The sequence below is a fragment of the Anas acuta genome, chromosome 17, assembly GCF_963932015.1.
Source record: "Anas acuta chromosome 17, bAnaAcu1.1, whole genome shotgun sequence".
NCBI classification, from domain to species: Eukaryota; Metazoa; Chordata; class Aves; order Anseriformes; family Anatidae; genus Anas; species Anas acuta.
Window position 1 is genome coordinate 7,792,238 of NC_088995.1, and position 24,675 is coordinate 7,816,912.

General features: G+C 47.7%; 1 protein-coding gene and 1 long non-coding RNA gene across 2 annotated transcripts; one reads left to right on the forward strand and one right to left on the reverse strand.

Annotated features, from left to right (window-relative positions):
- Positions 1-16: 16 nt before the first annotated feature.
- On the reverse strand, positions 17-1,957 carry POP5 (POP5 homolog, ribonuclease P/MRP subunit). Its single transcript, XM_068653902.1, has 5 exons — positions 1,803-1,957; positions 1,590-1,732; positions 982-1,131; positions 479-562; positions 17-301 (listed from the first exon to the last, which is right to left on the reverse strand). The coding sequence occupies exons 1-5, from the start codon at positions 1,820-1,822 to the stop codon at positions 186-188; spliced, it is 513 nt and encodes a 170-aa protein (XP_068510003.1). The 5' UTR covers positions 1,823-1,957; the 3' UTR covers positions 17-185.
- A 16-nt stretch (positions 1,958-1,973) lies between these two features.
- LOC137841226 (uncharacterized) lies at positions 1,974-9,094 on the forward strand. Its single transcript, XR_011088492.1, has 2 exons — positions 1,974-4,427; positions 6,409-9,094. It is a non-coding gene; the product is annotated as an uncharacterized lncRNA (long non-coding RNA).
- The last annotated feature ends 15,581 nt before the right edge of the window (positions 9,095-24,675 follow it).

Below are 24,675 nucleotides of genomic sequence, written 5' to 3' on the forward strand. Positions count from 1 at the left end.
CTGAAGTGTAACACAGTTTAAAAAAAAATCAACAAAAAACATTTTATTTTTCAACACCTGGAATGGGGAAATGAAGTCTAAATAGGGACAGGTGCTTTTCCCAGCCCTTGCTTTACTTACAACAGAAAATCATTGGTATCATCATGATTACACCTGTACAGAAGAGAGGTGAATAGTAACAACATTCAGTCTGTCTCTGTGCCATCATCCTCATCCTCTTCCTCTTCCTCCTCTCCACTGTGAGACTGCTCTTCTGTAAGGGAACAGCTCAACACCGACTGCCGGATGCGCTGTCTTTCCTCTGCAAGAAAGGGGGCAACACAGGGTCATTCCTTGAGCTCTTCACACGTGTTGGATGTCCTCAACTTGTAAAGAGAGGCCCATTTCTCGGTTGCAGGAGCTGGAAGCAGCCCTGCACATCCTACAAAAGCTCCAGCACTTCAGGCAGCTCTTCAGGAAAGCAGCTGGAGGAACTCACCCTCATTTGTACAGTTCTGCAACAACGTCAGCAGCTGTCTTCTGTTATACTGGATTAGGAATTTCTGGCATGACCTTATGGTACCTATCGGAGTCACAAGAACGATATGTAACAAGTTTTGAAACCGTGAAACCAAGTGTTACTATGTAAAGCAGGAAGATCTTTGTATCACACAATAAATACCCTGGGTACCACCTTTATTAAGGCAAAGGATAGGATGCGTGTCCACACTGCGCTTCCCCAGTGATGTGATGATGCTAATTTCTAACAAGTAGTGCCACGTCCTTGTCCCAAGCAGTTAGTTTTCAGGACAGGGACAATGCTATACTTTAAAAACATGTTTTTTAAAACTTAATGTAATGCAGCATTTGCTGCTCTGGTTGCTCGTTGTAATGAAGACTCCTGCAGCGTTACTGAGGGTCTGAGCATGGGGGGCTACTGCCCCTTAATTAAAGCCACCTCTAATGAAGCAGAGTGCCCACCACGCTCCCTCCGGGGCTCACCTCCAACGTGCAGGGTGCTGAGGAAGCAGGGGCAGCGCAGCCCGCGGCTCTCCAGCTGCCTGACGAGCGGCAGCGCCGAGCACAGCAGGCGGTAGAAGTCCTTGCGGCAGCGCAGCAGCACGGTGCCCGTGTAGGCGTTCAGGTACTTCACTGCGGGACCGGCACCGCTCAGCACCGACACCCAGCCCCGGCACCTCGGGGGGGTCCCCTTCATCCTCGGGGGTCGCTCTTTCTTCTTGGGGGTCCCCTTTTCTCCTTGGGGAGGGGTCCCTTCCCGGGGGGTCCTTTCCATTCCCGGGGCTCTTTCATCCCAGGGGTCTCCTCCCTCCAGGGGGGCCATTCCCAGGGGGGTTCCCCATTCTCCCTGGGGGGGGCTCCACCCTCCAGGGGGTCACCCCTTCTCCCTCGGGGGGGCTTCCTGAGGGGATCCCTGCCTTTCCCAGGGGTCTTTCTTCCCGGGGGTCCCCCTCCCTCTAGGGGGTCCCCTTTCCCGGGGGGGGCCTTCCTTTCCCGGGGGTCTTTCCCCTAGGGACTCCCTTCCCTCCTGGGGCTCCCCCTTTCTTCCCGGGGGTCCCCTCCCCTCCCCCCGGGGTCCCTCCGGCCGCCACCTGTGAAGGCCAGCGAGCAGCAGGCCAGCCCGTAGTCCCCGTAGGCCCGCGCGATGGCGTCCTTGACGGCGCTGCCCACGGCTCGCTCCTCGATGCAGGACCGGCCCCGCGGCTCCTCGGCCACCACCTGGCACAGCACGTACCTGAGGGGGCCGCCGGTTACCGGGGGGGGCCCGGCCGGGCCCGAGCCCGGCCCCGCGCCCTCAGCCTCACCTGTTCTTGAAGCGAACCATGCCGCCGCCGGACCGACGTGGCGCCCAGCCAATGGGAGAAGCGCCTCGGCGCGCAGCAACCAATCGGCGCCGCGCGGAGGCGGGGTCAGAGGAAGGACTTCCCGTCCTGACGCCTCCCCGGCGGCCCTGCCCTTTCCTCCAGGTGCTGGCTGCGCGCATGCGCCTTGTGTGCCGCCCCCCCAGCCCCTCCGGGGCGACCCCGCCGCCTTCCCGGCAGCCCCCGCGCGGGGGCGCGCGAGGCGCGCGGTGCCCTGAGGGGACCCTGAGGGGACCCTGAGGGGGCGCAGGGCGGGCAGAGCCGTGCAGCCTGCTGAGGGCTAATTAATTAATTAACTAATTAATTTTTATAAAGCAGGCTCAGCTCCCAGGTCTGTGTCCCTTCAGCCCCCCCGGGCTGGTGCTTTTGTGCCTCATTACCGTGAGCTCAGCCGTCCCAGGAGGGCTCCTGCCCCTCGGTGCCTCGCGGAATCGTCTCCAGCGCCAGCACAAGCTCCGGCCTGAATTTACTTTAATTTACTTTAATTTACTTTAATTTACTGGGCTGCAGCGTGAGTGCCTCACGGCTCTGAGCCCCTCGGGCTCCGCGTGTGGAGACCCATGAGGCTGGGGTGCGCCCCGTGTCTGCTGCCTGCACCCACCGCAAGCCAGGGCAGGGCTGTGAGCACGGCCTCATTGCTAATTCAGAGTGGAAACAGCTCCTCTGGGGGCCTTAATTCCAGACAAGGAGCACGGCGATAAAGCCGGTGGAAATCCTGTCCCGAGTGATAAACTTCTGCCCTCTGAAACGGATGCCCGCTGCGCCGCGTCTCCGCCTGTGCTCGCCCTTCCTGCCAGGCTTCTCTGAGAGCTGCGGAACAAGAGCTGCCTCGAGAGAGAGGAGCACCAAGTCCAGTAAAAAGAGACCTTTCTGGTGGGACCGTGAAGAAAGGGACTGGGAAATCTGCTGGCTTCTGGTGCTGATGTGGGTAGAAGCATTTCCTTGAGGAGAGACCCCACAGGATGGATTTTTGCCGTGTTGCTTTGTGCTTTAATACCCATGATTGGATCGAACCATCAGTTCCACTCATCAGTGCGGCGAGCTCCTTGGTGATAAGCTATTCCCACACTTCTGAGTGATACCAAAACCATGAGTTTGTGAACAAGGAGCGAGGCCCCGGGTGAGCCTCCCAGCGCGGCTGCTACCTCAGTGTCTGGTGGCGTTCCCCTCCCTGCCCTCTGACAGGCTTTGTTCGTGCCCTCCCTCGTTTTGCAGAGGTGCAGCTGGGTCCCTGACAGGCAGCCCACGTGAGTGCACTCTGCCCTGTGATCCAATAGGACATGTGCATTCTGTGTGCTCCTGCTCAGCGCTATGGATGGCGAAAGCCTCAGTTTTCGGTCCAGAAAGCTGATTAGGAGAGACACAGCACAAAGAGAGAGCAGTGTTGTGAGAGAGCCCTGCCCTGCCTCGTTTCATGTAGCACGTTGCCTTTAGTTCCCTGTTGTTGGTTTGGAAGATGCACAGAGCAGCCCTGAGCCTCCGCAGCTCCCTGTGGAGCGCTTGTGTTAGCACCGGCTGTATGACTCCGGTCAGGCCTCGTGGTGTGCTGAGCTGACAGTGCAGGACTTAAAAGGTTGCAACACCTTCGCATTTGTTTTCTTACCTCCTCACCCCATCCTCTGCAAGATTCACTGTATTGATTCATGTCAGTGATTCAAGAGACTGTCACAAGTGATGGTGAGTTGTACAGTCAAGGTGGAAAAAAACTGTCTCCTAAGAAAAGATCTGACAGAGAAAAATGCAGAAAATGCAATTTGAATTGACGAGTGGGTCAAGATACCTGCCAAGGGAGAGGATGGATGTCTCTCCTGCAGACCTGGAGAGGCAATGTGGCCTTGGAACAGCTTGTGAAACAGGAACTCTGAAGGGCAGAGCATACCAGGACAGGGGGAAATAACGTTGCACTCCCTGTATGCATTAGAGACAATTTGTAAAGCAATTTGAGAGCTTTGTATGGAAGATTCTTCATCAGTGCATAAAGAATAATCGTTTCATCAATGATTGTCCAACAACGTGGGGAATTTGATAAACTCCCAGGCTGAATTTCTCTGGCCTTGGTCTGCATATTGATTTTATTTCAAGAATAATAGAGTAAATGCTGTAAATGGCTGGTATTGATGTGTTGTGACAAGCAGGACAAAGTGTGTTTTGGAGCTGTGTGGTGCTGCATTGCTGTCACTGTTCAGCTACTTCAGAGGCCTCATAGATTCACCAGTGAGACTTTCTTCCCTCCATGTCCATGTAGCTGTTCTAAGACTGCCTGTCTTCAATCTGGCCCTGGGCAGAGATGAACAGATGAGCAAGAGACTCTGGACTGACTTTGTGTTCCTGTCCACACAGCGCTACACTAATGGAACAGTTACAGCACTAGGTCAAGCAAGAGCAGGCGTGTGAGCCCGCTGGTTGGGGTGTTCTGTATCCAGCTGCCCCTCCAGTGAACGTTGCTTTAGATAAGTGACCACCCTGCGGGGCTGAGGCAAATCCTGGCTGAACCCCCAGTACCCAGATCGCAGCAGTTGCATGGGCTGTCACAGAGCTGGGCTCAGGCAGCGGATGCGTGTTGGGAAGGTGAGTTTTGGTAACAGAAGCCGAATTCTCTCTCGGCGTAGCGTGAGGAGGCCGAGTGCCTCGCTGGGGCTGTGAGCTGTGCTGAACAGCCAAATGCCCTAAAAACCCATCAGAAAGAGTTGAGTGGGTTTTGAGCCCACCAGCCCTTCCTTGGCTGACCTGAGATGCAGAGTGGGGCTGGGAAATGGCCGAGGTAACAACTGCAGGAAGGGAGTTCTGCCCTCCTCTGCCCACTCCCGTGGGACTGCCCTTTGAGTACCGGGCTGTGCAGCTCTGCCCTGGCCCTGCAGCTCCATGCCCAGCAGCCCCCGCCTCAAGGAAGGCTCTCAAACAAATCCTTACGCTTTTAGGCTGGATGCTGTGGGGTACAGGAGGGATGCTGAGGTCGTTTTCCAAGCTCACCTTTGTTACGTGCAGTAGTATGCACGTGGAGGGGATATTCCCAAGCAGGCCTGGTTGTTCTTATTACTGTTTTTGTTCATGACTTGACATTTTACTTGAAGACCTAGACCTTCATCTTGGATTTACGCAGCATTCGTAATCTCCAGATTATGGGTTGGATCACATTTGTATTGTGTACAATTAATTGTGCTAATAAGCTGCAATAAACACGGTGATTAATGCACACCGTCTGTTGCAGGCAGCCAGCTCTTACAATTTCTAAGTATTTGCTATAATGAAAATTGCCAGCAAATGTGTTCAGTGAGAAGACAGAGATCCGTTACTGAATCTCTGCGCTCTTTTTAGGCAGGAGGTTTGCATTTTGTAAACGAATAAACTGAGGCACAAAGGGATTACACAAATTGTTCGGAGTAAGTAGCTGTCAGACTGGAGACTCAGAGCAAGGGCATGGTGTGAGTAGAGGGAACATATTAGAGCACATTGTGTTGGAGCATCAGTCCTGTATGTTGCTTGCGCATGATTCAGCCAAGTAATTACATTCTGGGGTAAAATTAGGCTGAGCTGCTTCTCCATCCTTGTGATAGCACAATTTGATCTTCCGCAAATAGCCCAAGCCATGGTTTTGCTCCCCCCTGGAAGCACTGAACTAAATTTGCCATCAGGTGTGGCATCGGGGTGACAGCTATGGTTTGTTCCACTGCATGCACACTGCGTCCCCAGATAACCCCGCAGCTGCACATACACAACAATCTGGCGAAAATTAAAACTGCTTCTGAAATTCTCTGCCCGATGTCGCCTGAAGCCGTTCGTTCAGTTTGTCTCCGCAAGGTCACCGAGACAGAAGAGTGCGTTCTCCGAGCACGTTGGCCTGGAGCCTTTCAGGCAGATGCCTTCAGTTAAGGCAGGGGCTGCCCTCCCCCTCCCTTTGGTCCCTTCCTTCCCACTCCCTTATTTTCTGTTCCTCTCTACGCCCCCTTCGTAGCTCAGGAGCCCCGGGATCAATATACTTAAGAATAAAGCCTATCCCTTTTTATCATCTTAACACAATCACTAATCATAAACTCTCTTCTTTGGTAAGCATTAGAGCCTTCCTTAGCTGCAGTAGGATGTGTTATTGTGGTCCTTTTTTCTGTTTTTTCTTCTTCCAGAACTGTCCTGAGAGCGCTTCCCCTGTGCTTCCTCGTGCGCAGGGCAGAGCTGAGGGCAGCTCTGAATTGCTGGGCCCTCAGTACCCTGGTCTTGCAAACCCATAAGGCTGCAGCTTGAAACAAATTCTATTTCTGCATCTTTCAGCAGCTTGCAGCATGATCTTAGACTGCTTCCTTTAGGAAGGTCAAAATATTAAATTCACTTTTTTTTCTTTGAATGGTCAAGAGCAGGACAATTCTGTTCAGGTTGATAGTGGCTGTGTGCGCTGTGAAGCTGGCCCTGAACTTCTGAGCTTGGTTTTCTCAAGCTCTGCAATGGGAATAATGCAAGTACTTTGCTTGCAGATATATGTTAAAGATCGGTAAAAAGCTTCCTTGAACATTGTTAATTATCAAATTAGTAAAACTGCTCCTGTCTGTGAAATCCACAGGCAGCACACTCCTCGTCTGCAGCAGGTTGCTGCAAGAAGCAAACAGCTGCTTCCCAACTCAAAGGCAAAACCCAGAATATTTGTTCTGATAGTTTGGGATTTGCTTCTCCCTTCCCTTTCTGCATCTGGGAGCGCTGAGTGAGCCACGTAAGTTGCTGTGTGGAAAAAAACCCAACCCATCCTTAATGCCTCCTTCACGGGGATGTTCAGATGGATTAATTATTCTTTGTTCTGGTCTCTGAAGATAAAGGGTAATTGCTCTTAATTAGGAGTAATTGAAAAATTGCTCCTTCGCAGAGAGCCCAATAGCATTAGTGGGATTTGAGCTTCTTGCCACCTATAGGGAGGAGACTGCCAGCCCCGAAGTTACAGCAAAGGCTGCTCTAAACCCAAGGATGGCCTCAGAGGGTTTCCTCCGTTTCCAGCCTGCGCTTCAGAGCAGTATTTTCAGATATCCCAGGTCCTGGAGCGTGCGAGCGAGGTCGGGCTTGTTGTTTTGTTCTGCTGAGTGGTGCTTCAGCAGAGGATGCAATCCGCAAGGCCGGCTGTCAGCCTTGGTGCCGCGAGGCTTTTCGTCAGGAAGCTTCCAGGAACAAACACCCCTCGGCTTACCTGTCTGCCAAGGAAGCTTGAGGAAAAAAGCAAACAAAAGCCTTCACCTCTTTAGGAAGCAGCACTTCATCAGGGGGTCAGCAAGAAGGCAGAGGCGCCTGCCAAAAGTGGAGAATGTTGAGATATTTGGATTAAGGTGAAAAGCAGAATTAGGATTTTTCCGAGGGCAGAACAGATCCGTGCACCCTGCTTTTTCTTGCCCCTCAATTCCTCTGCAGGTGAAGCTGTGGCCCTGTTTTGCAGTGAGATGCATCTGCTGCTGTTGCCGTGTGCTGAACAACCCTCCTCTCTGCGTGGCTTTATGTTCAGCTCCAGCAGCCTCGAGCAGCACAGGAGCAGGGCTGCCTGCCGCAGAGCACTCAGCTCCGTAATGAGGGAGACGAAGGCAAACACTTCCCTGCACACCCCTCGCTCAGCAGCAGCGGAGCTGAGCGCGAGGACAGGCCTCCAGGAGCAGCCCTGCACAACCCGTGGCTGCTTCGTAGCTCGGGCAGGGCAGCAGCAGTGTGTGACAGAGGAGAGGAGCTGCGGGGAGCTGCTCAGAGGGGTAGGGCTGGGGAGTTTCAGGGTCTCGGCATGTCCTGGTGTCAGCTCGGAGCAAGGAGCGTGCCAGTCACTGCCTGCTTGGGGCACGGGGATCTCAGCTCTTTGCCTGACCCAGGCTGACAGCGCCCTCCCCACCCGCCTGTTCTGGCCTCCAGCCACCTTCAGCTGCAGCCCCCCCCTGCCCGGCACAGCAAGTCAAAGCCCCTCGGAAGCAGAGCGAGGCGCAGCTTTGGGTGGGGGAGAATCAGCAGCGACTCTTTTTATTTCTGCTGTGCTGGTCGGGGCTGCTCACAGAGACCAGTGCGCGCGGGCAGATCTCTGGGGGCCACGGCTGCTGTAGACTGCAGAAGACAAAAAGCACCAGAAGCATCTGACCTATTTTGGGAAGCTTGCTGGGGCTTTCTGGTTTGTTTTTATTTTATTTTTGAGTTTGCACCTGAGTTAGAGGCTGTAAATATTTGTCGCTTTCCCCAACTATGCACACTGTGAAGACAGAAACAAACTAAAAAAATACCTTGCTGCATTTGCTGGGCTGACTCCACCAGCTGCCCTGAGGGCACGGGAGTTTGAGCTGGCTCTCGAGATGACTTCTGCCTGCTGCTGGTTGCTCCCAGGCTCCTGGTGGTGCACGCAGCAGCCTTCGTGGAGCGCCTGATGCGCTGAGATGAGCTGGGGATGGCTGACCGAGGGCACGTCCCTCAGGCCACCTCAGTAAAATTCCATCGTGCACGTGCTGCAACCCAAGCAGTTGTTGCTACGTGACCTCCTCTGTCCCTGTTTCATACCTGTGGTGCTTCGAAGCTCATGTTCATCCTGCTGTAACAGTAGTGACTTAATTAGGGCTGAATTTGCTCTGAACATGAGCAGCTTCCATCAAGTCATCTAAAGGATCAGATCTCGTTTCTCCTTTCTCTCCGTATTGGTGGCATCTGGTTTCATTTTCCATCTTTCCGAGGGGAGCTCACTTTTCCCCCCATTTCAGCGTGTGCCTGCTGCGTGGCAGCACCCGGGGCTGCCGCTGCCTCCGAGCCGAGCCGAGCGGCGCTCTGCCAGCCAGCAAAGCTCAGGATTGTGGGGGGCAGAACATGAGAGGCTTCAAGGAGCGATGTTGTGGACTGTGTAGCTTAACCCCCATATGTGCTTATAGGTCACGAAACTAAGCCACAGGCAGTTAAATGTGTGTGTGTCCCCACGCAGGGTGTGCAGAGGCAGCAGTTTGCATCCTGCAGTGTCACAGGAGGCCCCACCTGGCTCCTCTTCCCTCGTACCCCAAGGGGTACCCGGGGCCTTCCCAGGGTAGGTGACAGGGTGGGCACTGCTGGTGGGACAGCAGGGCTGGCACAGGACGTGGTACGCCCAGCAAAACTTCTATACGTCCACCACTCTCTGTGTGGCCTCACTATTTATTGCTAAATACACCCGTGTGAGAAATTCTGTACATGTTGTGAAGGGTCTTCAGGATTCAATTCCTTTAACTCGTCCCTTCTCTGCCCCTGTCCCCACCCTAACTCCGTGGCCAGACTAAAACTCCCTCAGCATTGGGCACGGCAAGCAGAGGGGCAGACAGTGAAGTCATAATTGTGAGGTGTTTTTGAAGATGTAGGATTTAAATAAACAACCCAAACCCATGCAGGGACGGGTTCAAGTGCTTATTAGATTCCTCTACAGCATACTTCCAACTGCAGCTCTCAACAGCCCTACTGCTTTATGTACGGATTGCTTTATGTCTTATATCTCCATGCACAGACCTCTCTCAGCTACGCTTTGTGTTCTGTAACCTGCGTTGTGAGGTGATCGGCACCCCTGAGTCACATCCCAGATGTTAACGAAAGCATTTTAACATCATTTAATTAATTTACTTAAATTACACGTACTGAGCTTTTTTTGTTTTGGGGACTTGCTGGGTGCAGGTGTTCCTCGGCAAGCGTGGGGGCAAGAAATCTAATTAGTCTTTTGCTTGTCTGAGCAGCAGCGACTGATGGTGTCACCGTATGTTGAAGCTCGTTTTTCAATAAAATTGCAGGAGTTTATAACATGGATCCGGAGCTCCTGCTCCCATTCACATTCCCTCCTACTCTACCCTACATTCTCCGACAGCACGATACCATAGTGACAAACACAGCAAACTCTCCGTGTGAAGCACGTACCGAATCTCCAGCCTCGTTCTTTGGGAAGCCTCTCACACATTGCGGCTTTATACAGGGGATGATGTTCAGAGGACAGGAGAGAAGTAATTTTCGACTAAGTAATGGACTTAAGGACTTCACATCCAGGCAGGCCGTCTTTCTGGCTGTCAGGGCTGTGTAACTGTGTCACCAATATCCCGCCTGATGTTTTCTTTATTATTATTCATAAGCTGCCGTTCCGTGCAGCAATCAAACCCTTCAGGCTGCGCCGTCTCGGGGATTAGCACATCGCGGCGCGGTTAAAGTCACTTCGCCTCAAGTCTTCTGCCTCTGAGAAGTGCCCCAGGCTAATCGCAGTGAATGTGACGCCTGTCGTGTCTCCTCGTTCAGGTGCGTGCAGCGGGCCTGTCATCCCTGCAAGCCCCTACAGCCGGTGGTACGCGGCCAGCCTCGTGCTTCCACGCCGGCAGTCGGTGGAGCCCGGCAAGGTATGGCTCAGCCTTGCTTTGCATAACTCCCACAGCGCAAGGCTCTCCCTCCTGCAATCATTAATAAGCAAGAAGAATATTATATAAGCTGGCGTCTTTTTTTAAACCATGATAATTTCCAATGCTCTTATAATTAGGACAAAGATGAGAGTTTGAGCCGGGGGAGGAAACAGACAAAGGATTAAGCTGATCTCCACCATGACGTTGGAAGGTTTCTTTGTCTGTTATGTGCTAGTTTGGACAATAATGGGTACACTTCAGCCACGTGAAGAGGAAAACAGACAATTTATTTAAAAGTATTAATCCTTTTCATCCTGAAACGTTATCTATTGCCATAAATAGGATCAGAGCTTTCTAGTCCACTTATATTGTGATTAACTGACCCTGCAGGAAGAGCCTGAAAAGCAGAGGATGTCTGTGTTGTATCCTGATGCTTTCCAGCTCAGGTGGGTTGGATAAAGAGGACAAAAATGTGTTGCTGGGAGTCTCTGCTCGAGGCCAAGTGACTGCTGGCTGCAGCCACAGGGCAGTGGCACGGGAAGAGACGTGGTCTCGCGGGCAGCGGGTCCCAAGACTCAGTAGGTCGGCCGTGATGTTTTCACCCGGGGCAGTTCAGTGTCTGGGCTGAGGAGGCAGGGTATGCCACAAAGGGAAACCAAGTGAAGGTGTGGGTAATAGATATAACTAATAGGGCCGCTTACTCTGGAGCAGGGACGATTTTAAAAGTCACTTGTCAAAATCATTTTCCCTCTAATGCTGCAGCAGCCCTCGGAGATGAGCATGTTCCTGATGTTCCCCCTCACTCACATGCACGAACACGGGGAGGCAGGCGGGAGGAGGCAGCTGCACTGACACGCTATGGGGATTGCAAGAACAAGATGGCAATTTAGCAGAACGATTAAAAGATTGCAAACATTTATTAATAGCTTTGCTGCTGCAGCAGCTCTGCCGGAGAAGCCTTGCTTCCTCAGGGATGCTCTTACCTCCTGCCCCTTCCCTTCCCCAGCTTTAGAAACTGAAAAGTCATTTTTGGACTCGGTTGCAATGTAAAGCTGTAGCTCTGCCCCAACAGTCTGGCCACTTTATCCCATTACCTGGGAAGGGGCAGGGGGAACCCAAGTGTGAGAAAGAAGTTATGCAGAGAAAAAAGAAAGGGATTTTTGTTTTCAGCTATTGCTTGGCCTTTTTCTCCTCCCTGTGCCCCTCTCTTTGTCTCCTTGCTCTTCTTCAGCCACTCCTTTTCCTCCCTCGGGCCAGAGTGACTTTCTGTTGCTGGCACTGGGTTGAGATGTGGGTCTGCACTGCATCGTTGATGCTGTGTGACAAATGAGGGGAAGACAGTATAAGAAGAGTTTGGAGCAGATCTGGTCAAAGTTCTGCAGAGCAACCAACAAATCCCCTGAGAGAAGACAGAGTAAGGTCAGGTCTTTTGTAATTCTCATGACTGTTGTTGTCTGCTCAGATTTTGTTTTACTTTTAACATTGGGAAGGGGAGAAGGTGAAGGTTCAGTAGGACGAAAAAAAAAGGGAAGGGCGATGGGCTGAACAAGAAATCCCCTTATACTTCATGGCTGATCCTGCTGGACTGCAGCAAGTAAATGAGCTGGGCACTAACGATGTTTGTATGCGCAGTATCTGAGACATTTTTATCCCGCAGAGCAGCTGATGGTGACTGACTGATGGAAGTTTGCAGCAGGAGGATATTTATCCTACGCATATGCTGACCTCCTCCATATTCCCATCCCCGGTGAAGTAATCAGTTTCTTGCGCTTTTTTTTTATAAACTGGGTCCTACTAAAATGTACGGACAGCCCAAAAGGAATATCTATTTTTTTCCTGCTAAGCAAAGCTGACGGTAGGCATGAATGCTTGTGTTCCTGTCATTATCTAAAATCCTGCTTGGAATCGGGTAGGATGGCAGCGCACCTCAACCACAGCCGTTCCTGTACAGCACTTCTGTACGCCGTGCTCTTTGTGGGCTGACCTGTGAAACCTCACAGCCTGAAAGAGAAGTGTGAGCCCCACAGAAATCTTCCCTGCTCGGGATGGTTAATGAAAGCCTGTGTGCATTTCTGTAGAGCTTGGCAGGCAGCCTCTACAGCCTTGAAAAGGCCTGCTTTTGTAGAGAATGAGTATAATAGTTTGTATAATCCCAGTCTAAGAGCCAGAGTACCTACCTGCAATTGTAGTTAATGCTCTGGGTGTGTTTGGGCTAATTGCTTCCTTCAATCTGTTTCTTTAGGAGCTGGAATTCCCTTGCTCAGAATAGCTCAGGAATGACAAAAGAGGATGAAACAGAGTTGGATGTTGGAGAGGTACCTGGTCTCAGGTGAGATGCAATTCTATATTCTGTGTACGATCCCTCAAATGCCAGTTTAACAGAAGAAACTGATTTCAGAGAGACTTTCTATCTCTCATTTCTTGTTTGAAGATTGAAAATCACAGATCTTCCCAGTTAGTAGCAGCTACATAGTTTCAGCTGCCCCATCAAAGTTCTCATCCTTTCCTGGAGGTAGCTATTTTATCGACATCGGTTTCAGTATCTGTAATTTCCAAGTTCAGTGTGTGTGATAACAAAAGGATGCCTTGCAGTCCTGATACAACTGGGACAGCTGTTGGTGGTTTTTTTAGTTTTATTTTTTTCATGTCCTGAAAAGGTGTTTTAGAATGTGTTGGCCTTTACAAATATTTAAAGAAAGAGATTGTATTTCTTCATCGTTTCCCCTGCTCCTGTCAAAATCTCAACCCTCAATGATCCTCTTGCCTCCCATATACCTCACTATCTTCTTACTAACCTATTTTCTTGCTCATTAATAATAATATATATATATAGTGTACTATTTAGGGTATGAGAACCGCTGTCCTCTTTCTGTGGAGTAGAGTGTAGCCTTTACCGCTGTTAGGTCAAATGCTCCCTCTGGGCACACTGTCCATATCTCTGGAAGCAATTGGAATTGTGTCTTTGCAAATGAGTAAAGAATTTGCTTTCTTATGTATCGAGTTATCTCTGTAATCGTGTATCTTGGCCTCTCTATCTGCATTTAAGTGGCAAGTAACAGGACCGTAACTATGGCTAAATAACCTGTATTCAGATTCAAACACAACAAAAGAGCAAGGTGTTCAGCAGCTCAACGGATCAATTGATCAACTGATCAATTTATTAGTGAGACATGAAAAAATTCAAAGTGGTAAGAAGCTCATGAAATTCCACGAGTTCATTTACTCTATCTTCCTCCCATCATTAAAGGAAGACAGGAATTTGGGATAACTACCAAGGCATTCACCTTTGTAATTTTCTTTCTTGGCCTCTACACAACACAGGAGCTGGGGACAGCGCTCAGGTATAGCCCAGATACACCCTTGAGACATGATTGGTCTGGAGCTGTACCACCTTTGTGAGGCTTGGATTTCACATAAATGCTAAGAAATACGGTGACCAAAAGCAACGTGGCTAGATCTTTTCTAACTGGAAAATGGAGAGATGAGAGAAGAGGCAGTGAGCCTGTCACTTCTGCACAGTGAGAAGCCAGGAGGTGAGGATCTTCACTTTTTATTCACTTATTTGGGAACAAGGCAAGAGAAAATAGGTGTTCTTCTTTGTATCCTTGCTAGGAGACAGAGAAGAGGTAATAATGAGGAAAGGGAGAAGAGGGTAGAGGTGATAACAGAAAAGAAAATTGTCCTTTCTTGGTGCCAAGTACTAATAAATAACTTTCTGGTTGCTGAGAAGAAAGGTAGAAAGCAGAAGAGAGGACTTTTCAAGGTTTTGGTTCTTCTGTGGAGTAAGTGCCTTTGAAGAAATATATTCAAAGATAAAATACTCCAAGAGAACATAAATATAGGAATGATGAGGCTGCACATGATGAACTTGTTAGTTTTAAAACTCTATCAGAACGAAGTCATTAACAGAATGTGCTTCGTTGATTTGATGGTGGATTAAAACCGAGGGAAAATGGAAAAGCAGCTCATGTAAAACTGCGTCATCCTCTGTCTCCATTGAGACAACACTGTATCACCTCTGCTGGTAGCAAAAAATCTGCCAGCCTTTGTCATCGTTTTGCACCATGGCATGACCCGAAAGCAGGTAACATTCCCTCTGCTATCACAAAGTGCAGCACCAGGGATCACTTGCAGGAGCGCAGTGACCACGTAGCTGGGGAATATTGCTCGTCACTACTACTGAGCAGTGAAAAGCTGCGGGAGCTGAAATGTACTGCTCTGTTTGTGCTGTTTGTGTGGATCCTCAATCAACCTTGCCAATTTTCAGTTCTAATGAGAGCTATACGTGAGTTTTGCTTCTCAAGGTACTACTTGCAAAGGTTTGGCTTCAGCTCAACTGCAAGATATTCTTGCTTGCCTGACATGTTTTTCTTCTCTCACTGCTGTCCAGAGTTTGCTTCCTCACCCAATGTCTGGGTGAGCCACAGGTCACAGCCATTAAAGGCAGTTTATGGAAAACATAAACTGATGATTTGATGACGTAATCACTTTGATCACATCGTTGTTCTTCTTTGGCATCAACTTTGCATTGTCTTCCCTCCCTGATAATCTTTCTTCCTTTTAACCCAGTATTGGTTTAAATGACTTTCCTCTACCATAGATATTCATTCCCAAGCCCTCTAATCTCTGTCAATCACAGCAAATTTGGTACATTACAGGTATCTTTTTATCTTGGCTAGGACTTGTGCATTACTTGCTTACATGGATTTTTATACTAAAGTTCCTGAAACATCCATCCTTATTGTCTTAGGCTTGAGAAAGGAAAAGTTTCAGTAGAGCTCTGTTCACCTCTGATGAAAGCCTGTGAACAAAGCAGATAACTGCTAGAATCTCTTTATCTGAGCACCTGGATTTCTTTCACAGTGACTTCTCTTGGTAAAACTCTCATCTTCTTTCCTCATAGGAAATACCTGGGTGTGCTTAATAGCCAGGTGTGGGTTTGTCAGATCACCTAGCTGCTGCACCCATTCACCGAACAGGCGTCAACAGATCTTGATAAGAAGTTCATTACGAGAAGAATGGGAGACTCAGAGAGGTGCCCAACCATTTCCATAACAAACCAACTAGCGGGCTAGAAGCTCTGGTGGAGAACCAGGGTGGCCTGGATAACAGGATGGACAGAGGGGGCCGAAATGCCAATGTGGCTTTCGGAGTGCTCTTGATCGATTTTACATTATTCTTACTCACAAAGCGACGTGGCTTTTGGGTGCGTATGAGTAATGGGTAGAGCTAGTCTGTTTAGTGTCCCTGTCCCCCAAGGCCACTGCCCTTTGAGAGAGAACAGCGTGTACCACTGCTCTTGGCAGCCACGCTCCCAACCTGACGCAGGCGGTTTGGGGGGGCCACGTTGCCGGCAGAGATGACTCATTCCGCCTCAGTGGCTCATTGAGGAGCTGCAGGGAGAAGCTATTTATAACCAGACCTTTCAGGTTCAGTGCAGCAGCATCTTCAGCAGGAGGAGGGGGACAGAAACGGGGATGGCACGTAAGACTTCTCCGATCCGAATGAATCTCCACCCCAATATCGCCCCCAGAGCCACCCAGCCACCGCCTGGCTTCAGCCAGCCCTTTTCCCCAAGCCTTTTGCTCGGCTGGCTGGGTGCTCTGGAACCAGCCAAAGATTCTGCTGATAACTCTTCAGCTCCTCAAAGAGCAGGGAGACAACTGCGAATATCATCAGCGTGAACGAAGCACAACCTCCTTCTGCTGAAGCTATTAGGCAAGCTGGTGCTGATTCTGTCTGACCCGTGGCCGTAGCGTTCTCACCTTATCTTTTCTCTGTCCCAGTCCACGTTTGTCCCTGCCTTACCATCAAGACAAGCTCTTTTCATGGGTGTTTTCAAACAGTCTTCACGCTGCCAGCAAATCCCATTTAAACCTCCTGAGGTTTCTCTTATATACACAAGCTAACACTGTAATTTATAAAACTGTAGCTGTTTTTCTGATCTTGCCACGGACTCATTACATCTTTAGGTGCTTCCATGACTCCATATGTGAAACAGAGATAATGATACCCCCTGGGTTAAGCACAGTGTGATCTGCAGCTATGAAACACCACCTAAGTGGTAATATTATTACCAAAGAGTCACAGAACAATAGGAAAGCATACTACACAACAGCAGAGGACAGCAGGTGTAAAAGAAAATATTTACTACGAACACATAACTCTTTGTATCTAGGTAACTGTGGCCTTTCTCTTGAACCACATTAGCATATAGTATAAAGACTGGAATTTTGTGTTAAACTAAACTTCATGTTGCCCGTTCTCTTAATTGGTTTTTGAATTCAAAGGGGACCCTGTTGCATGCACGCTTACCTTGTTCTTGGTCTACATCTGCCCCATTCTTAAACCAGTTTCTGTCTGGAACTGGCTGGTGGTTGGAGGGCTCCTTGGCTCCTGTCATTCCGTAGGCTTCTTCCCGTAGCTTAAATGCTTCATATTTAGCTCCTCAGCTTCTCGTTTTCTTCTTTCTACCTCCTTCTTCCCACTCCTTTTTTTTTGCCACGTAGATAACTGGCTTCTCAGTACACAACCAGTGTACAGTTTGATGAGCAGAACATCTCAGCGTCTCATCAAGGCCATTTGGTAGATCTGTAGCTTTCTTTGGCATTTTCTCTTTTGGCTGTCCTGCGTCGCTGAGCTATAGACCCAGAGGCATGCTGGCCTTTTTTTTTGCAGTGGGTTGTATTTATTATCTTCATACAGAAGCTGTACTATAAATAATTCTTGCCTTCGGTTTTGGCAACTATCTAAAGGGAAAGTCTACTCTGCATTAAACGAAACAGTGCTGTGACAGCCAGTTCTTTCTCAAAGCCCAGTTATGAGACTGTAGAGACCTGTGGCTGTGAGATGTTCCTTGTATGCTTCGTCTAAAAATTTGGACCGGAGCTGGCCTCTGCTGAATAGCCCCAGGTCTCCCTAGCTGCCACCTTCTTTTTCTGAATCTCAGTTTCGTTTTGGAAAAAGTAGACCTATGGCTCTTGTGGTTACAAAGAAGCCTCTGAAACCTCATCAAAATGTATCTGGTGCTGAGATGTTTGTAATAGTCTTGAGAGAACAAGACCATGTTTCAGGGACACAAAGTGTCATGTTCATTTCTTCTGAGTGGTAAACTAAGATGTGTAGTGATTATAGGAGTAATGTCAACTATGTTCCTTGTCTCTGTCTTCAGAAATGTTACACAGCAGATAAAATGGTTCTCAGAGCTCTTGGCTTATCCTTTCAGCGACTGCCTTGTCTTCACTTTGGAGCCTTAGGCACCAGTGAGGCTCACATACTCTGCGTGAGGTGCAGGCAGCCCCCCTGCCTGTCACCGCCACCTCTCCTCTGCCCGAGGCTTGTGACTGCCGTCAACAACCCCAGCAGGGGATCCCGAGGACGGGCACTACTTCTGGAGAGCACAAGGAGATGTGTCCAGGTTTGGCTCCACAAACCCAGAAGTGAGAGGGCCAGGAAGGGAAACCAGGAGTGTGCATACATGTCAGAGGCTGGAAGGGATTTACCTCCCTGCATTTCCAATTGCTTGTTTTCTATCTGGGGAAAATCCCTTTTGACAGCCCAGGCGGTGAGCTTCTAATTCCTGTCTCCGGCTCATTTTTCACTTCAATCCCTCAGCGAACGGATTTTAATGCTTGATGGATTCAAACAAAATTATTTCCGTTCCTGTGGCTTTGCAAAAGCCTCTAGGGTGTGTGTGTGCGCGCAGGGGAGGAGGGATGGGGCTTGTTTTCGTTACACTCCAATAAGCCTCCTCTCCAGGGGAAATGTATTTCATTTCTTCATTTAGGGCTTCCTTGCTGATGATTCCTCCCATGCTGTCCTTCTGGCTGTTGGGTCATAGGACGACCTGTAAAAGATGTGCTGTTCCAAGGGGCCCTGATGCCATGTTCCAGATCAGTGGTTTTGCTGCAAATAGGGATACAAATAATATGACCAAACCGTGCACCTAGGAATAGCACTGTAGTGGGGGGAACCACTGTGGGAAAACTTTCATTGCCCCAGCTCTAGCTGGGAGTGAGGCAACTCCAAGGCTGAGAAGGGGAGCTGGTGACTGAAGTTTGTCCAGGTGGTCAGCAGGCTTTAACACGTGTACAGTTCAAGCTGCTGCTGCTGTAATCACAAGGTATTGCTTCTCATTACAATTCGAGCCTCTCCTACTAGCAGAAATCACTGTAGGGAGCTGTGCAAGGGCTCTGCTTGCATAATATTCAGTAGCCAGAATTTTAGCTGCTTGGCCACCACAGGTTGGGGAAGGTAAACCTAAAATGCTCAATATCACATCCTTCTATCCAAGCCAAATCATCAACATGGTAAAAATGAACAAAGCAATGGTTCCATGATATATGGTCTAATAAACACTTCTAACCAGCATGCTGAAGGTCCTCATTGTTTTCTGAAGGATTTACAGTGGTGTGTGAACTTGACAACGTCTCACAATGTGTAAAACCACTGCTGTTAGGGGGTGCGAAGCCTGCTTGGTGATACCATGTCCAGATTAAGTTGTTTCAACTTATAACTGCTACCAAGCTGTCTCTTCCGCAGTCAATAAAAGTCTTGTTCGTGGAGCTGGAAATGTGTTGCGTGTTCGTCTTCAGCGTATGCTGACTTCTAGGACAACCTCGTGTGTCCACAGGTGACAAGTATCACAGTGTGAATGCTTGGTTAGAGCTATTGATTTTCATCATAGATGTGTGCTGCATCAGTCTCATAAGGTCAGTGGATCCAGGGATGTACAAGATGCAGCTTGCGGGTTTATTCTGTTGTGTATATCTTTATAAAATCCCAGTTCCTCTGACTTCAGCTTTTTTCACCATAGGTACTCTAATTTTCATTTTTTTTTGTTTTGTTAAATGCATGGTCTTCAGGTGAGAGCCCTACTTTATTAGTGTGGTTTTAAAATTTCTTGCAAAATGGACTATTAGCTTATAAATGCAATTATACATATTTTGAATTTTTAGTTGTAAATACATTACCAGCATATTGGAAATTATTTACTTTATTTAGTTAACATATTCCTGCTTGTAATAGTATTTTTATTTCAAACTTGTCAATAATCCCTAAGCTTTTGAGCCAGGAGCAGTAAATGTAAGTGTTAATAAAATCATGTTAAGTCTGTAGGGTAGAAAAGAGCACTAATTTATGGACCAGTAGATATTGCCTAGCCTGAAAGCCTCAGCTAATTATTGCACCTTTGATACAGGCAAGTCTCTTCTTCCATATCTTCAGATCGTAAAAAAGGACAGCTAATTGGCATTTGCTGGTGGCTTAAAAAGAAATTGACTTAGATATGAATAAAAAGGGAGTTTTAAAATTTCTGTCTAGTCTTTCTGCTGGAAACGTGGAGATTTTATTGCAGCAGTAACTGATTCGTTAATGTTGTGCTTGGTCACCACAGAAAGGAAGCAGACAAATACATGTATGTGTAAAATTATTTTTTTTTTTAATACTCTCTTCTTTCAGCATTGTTCTGGATTTCTTGTGTTGTATTAGTAACACTTATTCATATTTTGGTTGAACGTTTTCCCGAGTCCCTATTGTTTCATTTGACAAAGGTGTGAGTTGTGAATGCAGTGGGATACCCATTGCATTGACCAGCTGCAGATCAAGATACCTAATATCAAATACATATCAGCACACATCTACACCTGTTTATCAGCAGCATTTATCAATACCCCATAGCTTTTATTTTAATACTGGTTTCCACTGCATTGTCAGAGTGAGGATAATGGAGACGAGACGTTATCTCTAATGGCAGAACGCCGTGTCAATACCCCTGGGAGAGCATTGCATTGGGTCATTTTCTTTCCCTTGTCTCTTTTACTTAGTCGGTGACTCTGAGAGCAATAAACCTTGCCTGCGTTGGAGGGGCTCGGAGATACGGCTGGCGTCTTTCAGCTGGAAAATCGTTATCGAGCTTTTCCTTTTTCATGTACTAACTTTCCCATGTGTGTTGTCAGTTGCTCAAGTCTGCCATTTGTTGTGCCTTTGGCACAGTAAACAGTAGTCTTAGCCACTTAGATGTTTTTCAGTCTCCTATTTACTCAAATATCTCGTCTCTATAATCCTTTAATGGTGACAGGCTTATCGGTGTAATCTCGGAATTTTACCTGGATCTCTCTCGCTCTCTGTTTTTCATTTATTTATTTATATTGCTCATAGGACTGCTGCTAGCATCATACACACTCGTGTCATTGTCCAACCTAATAAATGTTTCATTTCCTTCCAAGCTGGTAGCATATTCATTTAGCACTACGACACTGAGCTTTTTTCCTATGCACAGTTTACCTGAGGTAGAAGGCAACGACCTCGTCAGCATTGTGCAAGCTCAGCTGCTGCTTGCCACATTTGTGAAACTGTCTGATCCATGACGTTTCTTGCATCCTCTCCCATATGCCAAGTGTCTTCTTGGTCCATGCTGGTTGTCGTAGCGTGTGTTTGATTCTATGTGATTTTATCTTTGAGCTTAACATGCTTTCCTCGGATCTCTTTCTTGGTGTATTTTGTGTGTTCATTGTGTTTAGATCTGCCCTGTGCTTAGTTCTGGACTGGATGATTGCCGTGGATTGGTTCTTTGACCTTGTATCAGCCTTGAATATTTTGAGGGAAAACCAATTGCCTAATAAGAGGCCAGACCATAATTTGAATTTTCAGCAAAAATCCCCCAGGAGAGACCACTTAGTAATCTCTGAAAAGATAAAATCAGTCTGGCACACACATTTCTTCGGTTTCACATCATTTTCTTATATTTGCCTAAAAAACATTTTACGCTTCATTTTTCTGTGAGTGCAATATCTCAGAATGTAAACAGATCTTTAAGGGGTTTTCACTGCCAGAGTTGACTGGAACCTCTTAAGCATTTCAAAAGTTTCAAAATGATGAAAATTGAGCATTATGAAAAAATAAAGCTTCCTTCTGATTTGTCTTCCCTTTTACTGCCATAGATGGCTTTTAGATAAACATGGGTTTCAGCAATTGAATATTTTCCCACTTGCATTCTGTATTTTCAGACTTTCAGCTCTTCTGGGCACCTTGGTGGCTTCTTGCTTTCCATTCAGGTTACACTCTCACATTCTTTACTTCTGATCCCATATGGCATTTGGTAATCCCTCTGCACCCAAACTGCTTAAAAATGTATTCCTTATTAACGACACATTTCCAGCCATCTCTGCTTACCAGAATGAAGGCTTTTGCCATGGTTCTGCTCCTGAATCTGGGCAACTAAATCACGTAAAGGTACAGCTGCCAGGGCCGTGGCTTGGGAGGGAACACGCTCCAGGCACGGCCCTCACCATAAGGGCACTGCGTGGGAGTGGCAGATTGCAGGGGGGCCAGCACCCAGGTGTCTCCACAAGGAGGTTATCTCATAAGCAAGAAGAATATTGAAACCGCAGTCAATATTATGTGCCTGATTGCCATATATTACACAATGAAATTTCTGTAGAACAGAATGAAAGCCAGCAAGTAATTGTTCCCATGAGAGTCTCGGGGAAATGGCCTGGGCTCGCAAAGGAAATTCCCTTCAGGGCACTGCATCGAGGAGCTTGGTTTGCAGAAACACAATCAGTCTCAGAAAACGGATCTCATAAAACCCAGTTTGTTTAAATAGCACCGAGCCCTTGGAGCTGTGGCGCTAATTCCCCTTGGCCATTTTGCAGGTAGCAGGAGCTGCGGGTGCAGCTGAATGGCAAACACAGCGACTGCAAATTCAGTTCTCCCGTGCTTTTCCAAGGAGGGCCAGTGCAGCCGCATGGGTGCCAATGAGCAGATCTTTTCCCTGGTTGCAGGGACACCTGCTGTCAGAGCGCACATTACTGAGCAAGAGAAGCAGCTCCGGGCTCCACCCCGTGCTTCTTGTCTTTTGCTGCTGTGGCTTGCAGTTTCTGCAGCTGTTGTTATTATTATCGTTATTTGTGATGATCTCCCCCCCTCCCTCCAAGATGCTGTTTCTTCCCCATCCTTTTCCTCTGCGTTTGATCAGAGCCAAGAAGACGGCTTTGACATTGTATGTGTTCCCTCAGCCCACTGCAAAGTCCTAATCCCTCTAATAGCTGGAGGTTTTCAGTTTAAGTCTTTTATTAATATTCCATCTTAATTGTAAAGCACTCCAGTGATATCCAAAAACCTGCCTTATGTAACAGTCTTATCTATACTCGAGTCCTTTGGAGACGGAGTGTCAGGAAAAAACTGTTTGATCTCCCTAGTCTGTCATTAGTCCTCTGGCTTTAATGCACAAAACCATTGGAAATTAACAATACCTTTCAAATGTTTAAGCTCAATCGGTGTATATTTTTAAATATTTGCTATTATTAGAAAGAGTGTGACTTGCTGTCATAGAGAGATTTAAGTGACGCAGTCAGAAAAGTCTCTGTAAAGTCTTCTAGGGGCCTTGGTATGCAGCTCGAAATCAGCTGGAAAGTGAACTGAGCTATAGGATGTGGAGACAATTAAGGTATTTCATAAAGTGCCAGTGTTGGTAAGATCCTACTATGACTTAGGTTTTGCGAGCCAGGTAAATAGATGAGAACACCTGGATTTGGGAACTACTTGTTTCCTCCCTGTGCATATCCCAGGCAGGCACTGAAATAAGAGAGAGGCGCTTTTGCTAATCACTAATAAGCCTTTTTGAAGTATGGTTCTTGAGATTTTCATTCATTGGAGATGATCATCCCTTTCCCTGCTACAACGGCTTCATTTTTTTCAGGCAATTGCAAGCTTTTCCCGATGTTTTTGTATTTTAGCAAGGAGGGAAGTGAGCTGTAAAACTAACTGGCACGTTTAGAGGAACCTTCGTGTTTACATGTCTTAAGGGGATTTTCTTCAGGAGAGTGCTTCAGCTCCGACTGAGCGAAGCCCAGAGACTAAACAGAGAGCCTTTCTGTAAACCAATGTAGGAAACCAACTGCTTTAATAGAGGTAGATGTTATTAATAAGCAGATAAAGGAGAGATGTGAATTTGAGCAAATACAAACCTCTCCTTAAATCCCACATGAAATATAAAGAATGTATGAGCACGTGTCTGCAGTCTGCAATTAGAAGGTACATCCAGAAACAGATCTCTGTTTATTCCACCTTCTGCTTATGCTGCTTTCAATGGTTTTTTAGAAGCCCACAACACTTCCTACTGTGTATCTCCTAAGAAATTCTTAAATCCAAGGACTTCAGAAGACCTTTGGAAATGGGTGTTAGCCTCCATACACCAGTGTACAAGCTGCTTCTCCAAAACCTGGACAGCTGGTTGTCGCCACCGTGCTGACTTAGGTTGGGCCCTTCTGTACAATTTGGAGAAGAAAGACGATCTGTTCGTTGTGTTTCTGTCTAAAAGTTAAACCGCTTGTAATGTCCTACAGAAAATTACTCGCTCCATAGGAGTTAATGTGATCCTTTAGGAAGTGTCATCCTTGATAAGTATGAAGCGGAGATGCTTCTCTAGATGTTTAACAGGATTTGTTGGAAAATATTAAAAACCTAAATCATTCAGTATATCCATTCTGTACATATATTCACTTGATGATTGTACTAATGAGATATTAGAGCAACCAGCAAAATGTAGCAGCCCTCTGAAGCGAGACAAGAAAGGCATTTTGCAACTAACTCACTCGGAGAACTGACAAATGATTTAATCGGAAACTGCAGGCTAATTTAGGCAGAACATGGCTACCTCCGCTGTAATTTATTCAGGATGTCAGGACTTTTATTAAATTCTTGCAAAAAAAATTAGATCCCCGAGACTATGAATCCGCGGGCACGTTAAGTTTCTTGTGCCAGTGCCAGCCGTAGCGGCACGTCGCGCCCTCACGCTCGGCGGCGCGGTCAGCGGGCACGCTCTCATGGCTTTGGGCAGCTCTGCTACTGACACAGGGCATCCATCCCTCCCAACCCGCTTCCCCCCAGCAGTACTGGTGGCTCGGGACTCCTGTATTTCTTTCCTGCTCGTGCCTCTTTGTTGTATAACTGAGTTTCTGTTGCATAACGTGAGCTGTCTCCTGCTGGTAGCTCGTATTTTAGTCGGTCAAAAGATGAAAAGCAGCAGCTACTTTTATTCCGGTTCCTCGGGTACCACAGAACTGGCAGAATAAAATATGAGGCCTGATCTATCATAGTCTTGATATACTTTAATAACCTTTGCATTTGAAAGTAGCCCTCTCCCACAGGAGCAGCAAGAGGTTTTCCCTGCCAGGAGGAGCCTGGTCAAAGATCAGGCTTCCAGGCGAGGAGCAATAGCAATTTATTGCAATACACATTTATCAACGTTTAGCAATTTATTCAGCCTTGTTCCCACACTAATTTCTCCTTGCAACAGAGACCCCGAGTACCTGGCTTTCAGTGCTACTCTCTTTCCCTCCTGTTCCCTCAAATTAATTCTCTAGGCTGTTGATAATCTTTTTTTTTTTTTTTTTTAATGACAAAGATTAAATGATCCTAGTCAGAAAAAAATACAGGCTCTTTCCCTGATAACCAGGGATCCATGTAATGCAGCTGAAGAGTCCACGTGTCCC

Bases quoted from the DNA above. Each gene is read 5' to 3' on its own strand.
- POP5 (XM_068653902.1), bottom strand. From the start codon at position 1,822: ATGGTTCGCTTCAAGAACAG. The intron at 1,132-1,589 runs GTGGCGGCCGGA...CCGGTCCCGCAG, and splicing joins CTGCTCGCTGGCCTTCACAG to TGAAGTACCTGAACGCCTAC. The intron at 563-981 runs GTGAGCCCCGGA...TGACTCCGATAG, and splicing joins CAGCACCCTGCACGTTGGAG to GTACCATAAGGTCATGCCAG.